General features: G+C 40.5%; 1 protein-coding gene across 1 annotated transcript; it reads left to right on the top strand.

Moving 5' to 3' along the window:
• The first annotated feature begins 1930 nt into the window (after window positions 1–1930).
• On the top strand, window positions 1931–6909 carry UTP23 (UTP23 small subunit processome component). Its single transcript, XM_068983863.1, has 3 exons — window positions 1931–2167; window positions 5414–5588; window positions 6443–6909. Exons 1-3 carry the CDS (start codon window positions 1980–1982, stop codon window positions 6824–6826), a joined length of 747 nt encoding a protein of 248 aa, XP_068839964.1. The 5' UTR covers window positions 1931–1979; the 3' UTR covers window positions 6827–6909.
• Window positions 6910–7504: the final 595 nt, after the last annotated feature.

The raw sequence follows: 7504 nt of genomic DNA, 5'->3' as shown, positions 1-7504 counted from the left end.
CAAAATGGTAGTACTTTTTGCCCTGACATTTGGCTCTTTAGAGACAGTGGTCCTATGGGGGAGATGTGGAGGGGTGCCAGAACACTTGAACTTCAGGCAGGAGACCTGGGTTCCACTGGTAGTTCTGACACTAAAGAACAAGGTGTCCTTAATACTCAGGCTCAACTTCTTTATAGGAAGGCAACCATTACAAACCAGCCCAATCACAGTCATCCAATATACTTTGGTCCATTTCTTCCCTCATTTGAGAATTATTAGCTTCTTGAAAAACCTATATGCAGGTCAGGAAGCAGCAGTTAGAACTGGACATGGAACAACAGACTGATTCCAAATAAGAAAAGGAGTATGTCAAGGATGTATATTGTCACCCTGCTTATTTAACTTCTATGCAGAGTACATCATGAGAAACGCTAGGCTGGAGGAAGCACAAGCTGGAATCAAGATTGCCGGGAGAAATATCAATAACCTCAGATATCCAAATGACACCACCCTTATGGCAGAAAGTGAAGAGGAACTTAAAAGCCTCTTGATGAAAGTGAAAGAGGAGAGTGAAAAAGTTGGCTTAAAGCTAAACATTCAGAAAACTAAGATCATGGCATCTGGTCCCATCACTTCATGGGAAACAGAGAGGGAAACAGTGGAAATAGTGTCAGACTTTATTTTTCTGGGCTCCAAAATCACTGCAGATGGTGATTGCAGCCAGGAAATTAAAAGACACTTAATCCTTGGAAGGAAAGTTATGACCAACCTAGATAGCATATTCAAAAGCAGAGACATTACTTTGCCAACAAAGGTCCATCTAGTCAAGGCTATGGTTTTTCCAGTGGTCATGTATGGATGTGAGAGTTGGACTGTGAAGAAGGCTGAGCGCTGAAGAATTGATGCTTTTGAACTGTGGTATTGGAGAAGACTCTTGAGAGGCCCTGGACTTCAAGGAGATCCAACCAGTCCATCCTAAAGGAGATCAGTCCTGGGTGTTCATTGGAAGGACTGATGCTGAGGCTGAAGCTCCAATACTTTGGCCACCTCATGTGAAGAGTTGACTTATTGGAAAAGATCCTGATGCTGGGAAAGATTGAGGGCAGGAGAAGGGGATGACAGAGGATGAGATGGCTAGATGGCCTCACCAACTGGATGCACAGAAGTTTGGGTGGACTCCGGGAGTTGGTGATGGACAGGGAGGCCTGGCATGCTGCGATTCATAGGGTTGCAAAGAGTTGGACACAACTAAGCGACTGAACTGAACTGAACATTAAAGGAGGAAATATAAGGTAACTTATCTAGAACAGTGCCTAGGACATATTACTTCTCAACATTTTCACTGATTATTATAACGTCAATTTTTCAGCTGCTGTGCCAGGTAACAGGCAAGAGGCTGTGTGTGTGTGTGTGTGTGTGTGTGTGTGTGTGCTGCTGTGCCAGGTAATACGCAAGAGGCTGTGTGTATGTGTGATTTCAGGCGCGTGCCAAATCGCTTCAGTCGTGATCGACTCTTTGCGACCCTATGGACTGTAGCCCACCACCAGGCTCCTCTGTCCATGGGATTCTCAAGGCAAATTCTTGAGAAACTGAAGTGGGTTGCCATGCCCTCTTCCAGGGGATCTTCCCGACCCAGGGATTGAACCGACGACCTTTAGCATTCACCTACATGGCAGGCACGTTCTTTAACACTAGCGCCACCAGCGAGCAGTAGTTTTAGTCTGATCCTTGACTGCGCATGCACGCTCCTAATCACACGCCTAGCTGTTTTCCCGCTTAAGCTCAAGCTCCGCCTCCGAGGGCGTGCCCCTTAGAGCGCGGGTACCACGGTGAAGCGCGCGCTCGACTGGGTGTGACGTAAATCGGGGCGACAGATGGGGGCGTTTGCTTCCGGGGCCAAGGCTGTTTGTTTCCGGGGAAACGGACATTGCCGGTAGTGGGATAGTTTATTGGTTCGAAGCTGCCTCCTAGTCGGGTGGCCTGGGTCTGTGAAGCAAGGCATGAAGATCACCAGGCAGAAACATGCCAAGAAGCATCTTGGCTTCTTCCGCAATAATTTTGGAGTCCGCGAGCCATACCAGATACTGCTGGACGGCACTTTCTGTCAGGCGGCGCTACGGGGCCGCATCCAGCTGCGAGAGCAGTTGCCGCGCTACCTCATGGCGGAGACTCAGCTATGCACCACCAGGTGGGCCTGGCCTGTCCGGGTGGAGGCGCGGGGGACCCACGGGTGCGGTAGCAGCGGGGCGGCAGCTCGCAGGCATCCAGTGCGAGCCGTGGAGGGGCAGAGCGCCCCCCCCGTTCCCAAGTAGGAGTTGACCGTTCAGCCGGGCCGCGGAGGAGGGTAGGCGAGTATCTACCGGGTAGACAGACGGTACTATCGTGGTAGTATTTGCTTGTCGTTAGTCTGGAGGACAAGCGCATGTCCTTTGCATTCCAACCTGGCTTCCACCCGCAGTGCTACCAGTTTCCGGCAAGTTATTTAATCTCTCTCGAGCCTAGAATTACTCATCTGTTTAAAAAAAAAAGCTCGTAACTACTTATAAATTTGCTGTAGAAGTCTGACGAGATATAGTATTTGGGGATCGTTTATTGGTATCTCAAAACCTATCTTCTCGAAGTGGTTGCTGGTTGTTTGCAAAGCTTTTCCCAGTTTAAGAATTTTTCAAGCTTCACAGCTGCCTCATGCTGTAAGATCTTCGATTCCCAGAAAGATAAGGCCAGACTCGATGTTAAGAACTCTGTGCAAGGTCCTCTGTTTATTCAGCTGCCTTTTTTGAGCACCAACCATATGCCAGGCACTGCTCTAGCCAGAGGATAACTGGATGAGCAGGATGATCTCCCAAACCGAATGGCCAGCATTGTGCATAAAATGTTAGTCGTTCAATCCTGTCTGACTCTGTGCAACGCTATGGACTGTATCCTCCCAGGCTCCTCTGTCCGTGAGATTCTCCAGGCAAGAATACTGGAGTGAGTTGCATAAATCAACCGCTAATTGATATGTTTGACTCCAAGTGTAGTTTCCCCGTTTCCTCAAAGTGTGGGAACATATAAGATGAAACCATGTGGGGTTGTTTAGAGGGAGGATGGAATCAAGGAAGGTTTCATAGAGGAAGTGACTTGAGCTCAGTCACAGTTCAGTTCTGAAGGGAAGGACATTTTTTGAGTGAAAGATCCCTTGTAGAACTCTTGAACGAAGGAGTGGAGTTGTGAAATGCAAGGGAAAGAGGTTAGAGCACAGTGTATACTCAGGAAAGAAGCTGGGAAGAAGATAGATAGAGGCTGCATAACAAAGAACTACTATTCATAAACTTAGTAGTTTTTTTTTCTTTGTAGAATATTTCCTTTAAAAAGTGAAAAAAGAAAATTTAAATGACCGTAAGACCACACCAATGACTTACTACTGTCATTCATCCAGTTCTTTGCACACACACACATAAGAATAGGCTCTTACTCTGCATATGATATTAATGGCTTGCCTTTCTCACCTAATAGTACTCCATAAACAGCTTTCTGTATTCAGAACTTCATATAGATTTCATCCAGTTAGAGAGCTTCAGATGGGACATAGATATCCTTAATTTTTGATCCCCTTTACCTTCAGGACTGACAGATCCTGATGGCTTGTGCTCCAGAGTTGATTTCTTCTGTCTGCAAGCCTTGTCCATTTAGCTCTGTCTGTCATAAATATTAACATTTTTAATACAGTCTGTAATATACATATGTTTGAGAAGTAGTGGGTGAAATTATATTTTGCTGCGTTTTTCCCCATAAAGAATTTAGCTTCTGAACTTTTGGAATATTTCATGCACAAAAATAGAATAGCATCACAAAATATCTATCATTCAGCTTTTGCAGTTATTGACATGACTATTCTTACTCATTTATTTCCCCCACCCACCCTTAACCTTACTGATAGGTTATTTTAAAGCATATTGTTCTGTTAATTCTTGGTGTGTGTCAAGAGGTAAATGCTATCAGACATGATAAATGTCTCCTAGAAAAGATAACTGCAGCTATGTAAGGGGTGAGTTGGAGAAGCAAGAGAATGAAGACAGGTAAACCCATTTTTTGGTTGTCTAGTCAAATAATGAGAGAGAGGAAAGGCAGGAACCCCAGGGTTTTACAAAGAGATGTCACAGAAGTAAATACCAAGCTGAGATAGAACTACCCATCTATGGGGCAGGGTAGAGGTGGGAGTGAGAAAACAAAGATCAAATAGGACTTCGGATTTCTAAACAAGGTATCTGAGAAGATAATAAATTCAAAGCATTAGCAAGCCCTGGATAAGTTTGGAGACAGGAAAGTAGTTTGATTTTAGACATAGTGAATTTGATGAAGAGCTGATGGCAGGCCATCCTTGGGAAATATTCAGTAAATGTTTGGCAATTTAGTCCTGAAATTCAGAATAGCATTCAAAATGGGTAACTGTAGAAAGCAAAATCTTTTCAAACACATAAACTAATGGGATGATAAAGGGGATGAGGCAAGGTAGAAACAGGCAAGGGTTGGCTCAGGTTGAAGAACCTTTTGACTCAGTATTTGTCATAATTTTTAAGTGGGATAGAGGAAGTATCTGGGGATCTGATTAAAATGCTAATATTTGACTCCTCTGTAAGAGGATCAGATTTGTGGATGAGAAATTAGGCTTCTCAGGTGGTAAAGTTGTAAAGAATCCGTCTGCCAATGCAGGAGATGCAGGTTCAATCTCTGGGTCAGGAAGATCCTCTGAAGTAGGAAATGGCAACCCACTCCAGTATTTTTGCCTGGAAAATTCCATGGACACAGGAGCTTGGTGAGCTATAGTCCACGGGGTTTCAGAGTTGGACACGACTGAGCACCTGAGCACACACACATTGGTAATACTTTGGAAAACAGTACCTTAATATGAAAATGCAAAGTGAAAGAAAGTTGTGATTGCCTTTAAACAAGCTGGTGAGTTGAGAATGTTTACTTTTCTGAGCTGAAAATACTTTAAAGGTGTATCGATTTGTACTTGAAACAGAAGCCTGTAGCACTCTGTTTGGGGCATCTATTTGTCAAACTACTTAGATTCACATTTCACTCTACCACTTTTAGTTGTTTGAATTTGGGCATGTTACTTGAAATCTCCCAGAATGAGCTTTTTCTAAAATAAGGATAATTTTAAAGTAAGCTGCCCAACTTTGCAGGGCTGTTTTGAGATAAGGGAGAATTTATGTCAAGAGCAGTTAGCGTGCTGCCTGCACATGATAAATGCTCAGTACATTTCAGCTATTCATTAAGTTCGTTCTACTTGGTGTATGCATTTTTCCAGGTCTTTTGCGAGTGAAATGGTTACTGTATGGCTTGTAGTTTTTGAAAAAGAACTGAGATTGTTTTATATTTGCTTTATGTGAATAACTGATATGCAGCTGTTATAATTGTGAGCTGCTAATAACATTTTACTTTCCAGATGTGTGTTAAAAGAGTTGGAAACATTGGGAAAGGGCTTATATGGGGCAAAGCTGATTGCCCAAAAATGCCAGGTTCGAAATTGTGCCCATTTCAAGAATGCAGTGAGTGGATCAGAATGTCTGCTTTCCATGGTGGAAGATGGAAATCCTCACCATTATTTCCTGGCAACACAGGTGACACCAATTTTAAAACCAGAGTCAATTTTAATCATCCCTGTTTATACTTTATGTGGAGCTATTTGTCATTAGAAAAAATTAGATGGATTAAACATAATGATTTTCTTCTTCATTACTGAAATATCCTTTTTTTAAATAAAAAATTATTGACATAGAGGTGATGATATGTTTTAGGGCTCTTGAAAGTAAGTAGAGCAAAGATTTTATGTTTTATGTTTATACATGTTTTTTCATGTTTCATATGTATTACATATGAATACATTTATTCAGAAAGTTGTATTTCATATTATTTGAGACCGTACCACCAGCATGGAACTCTTTCAGGCTTTTAAAGACTGGGATGCAGGGGAGGAGAGACTCTCTGGGTGAATATTAATAAGTTCACAGATGTACAGATTTCCTTAAATATGCTTGTGGAATATTAAAATTACACAGAAGCAGAGCTGAGTGAAGAATCTGAGTCAGCTAGCTCCTACTTTATTTCTATTTTTGCGATCTCTGTGAGCATTCTTGAAACATGTATCAGAGTAGGAATAATGGATATCGCCTAACATATTTACCTTTCCATTAGTTTTTATTTTGAGGTCCTAGAAAATTAGTGGTCTTAGAATATTGATCAGTATAGAACATTGTTAATTCCAGTTCACATTGTTGACGCTTAACTGTGCTCACTTTTTATGTTTTTCTTCCTTTGTCATAAAATATACTACCGTTAGTAAAGCATACTGACTTGGAAAGTAAAACCAATGATCTTTTATTTTTAGTATAGTCTTCTTTAAGTTCTTAGAAATCTATTTAAGGTATCTAATTATTATATTTGAACTAAATAATTCTATTTTTCTCTTTAATAGGATCAGAATTTGTCTATGAAAGTAAAGAAAAAGCCTGGAATTCCTCTCATATTTATTATTCAGAACACTATAGTCTTGGACAAACCTTCTCCCAAAACGATTGCATTTGTTAAAGCAGTAGAGTCTGGTCAGCTTGTCTCAGTGCATGAGAAACAGAGTATCAAGCAACTCAAAGAGGAACAGGGTTTAGTAAAAGACCCAGAACAGAGAAGAAGAAAAAAGCGCAAGAAAGTAAGTGGCCCCAATCCTCTTAGCTGTTTGAAGAAAAAGAAAAAAACACAGGATACGAACTCATCTGCCTCAGAAAAGAAAAGGAAAAGAAAAAGAATCCGAAACAGATCTACCTCCAAAGTACTTTCTGAAAAGCAGAATGCAGAAGGGTAATAAGTCCTTTGGTTACTTTTAAAGACTTTCAAATATGAAAATAAATTTCTTTTAGAAACTGAAAGTACTTATTTTTATAAATGAATATTGAGCCTTTATAAAATTATTTTTTTAAAACCAATGGATGTATTTAGATGAAATCATGTTTACTTTTCTTATAGAACTTAGAGGGTTTTTTTTTAAATGTAAAATTGTTAATCTTTTTCTGTCTTAGTGCTATCCCCCACCCTCCAACATTATGTGGAGATGGTTTAAAAATACCTTATAGTACCAAAATGCTTGTGACTAAAAAAGAGGTAATCCTTCTCATCCTTCTTTCATGTTCACAGAAGAAACTTACTCTTGCAACTTATATAGTGGCTGTAGAATTTACCTTTATGTTTCCAAATAATATGAATATGTTGCTATCTTTTGATCTGCTGATTATTTATTAACTTTCTACTCGAAAGAGTGAAAATTTTGCTTATTTTACTTCACCATTTTTCTAATATATTAATATTTTAGTATTTTTACATCCCAAATTCAGTATTTTCATTATGAAGCCTATCAAATTAATTTACTACTGAACCAAGTAGCATGCTGTGGCTGACTTTATTTCTTATATTACTTTTTTTGTTGTTTCAGAAGTTAATAATGGGCTCATTTGCTTCTAGCATCTGACTTGATCTTGCCATATTC

Source organism: Capricornis sumatraensis, chromosome 11 (genome assembly GCF_032405125.1).
Source record: "Capricornis sumatraensis isolate serow.1 chromosome 11, serow.2, whole genome shotgun sequence".
Classification (NCBI taxonomy): Eukaryota; Metazoa; Chordata; class Mammalia; order Artiodactyla; family Bovidae; genus Capricornis; species Capricornis sumatraensis.
The sequence above is the reverse complement of the archived record's forward strand: the minus strand, read 5'-3'. Positions and strand labels throughout refer to the sequence as shown.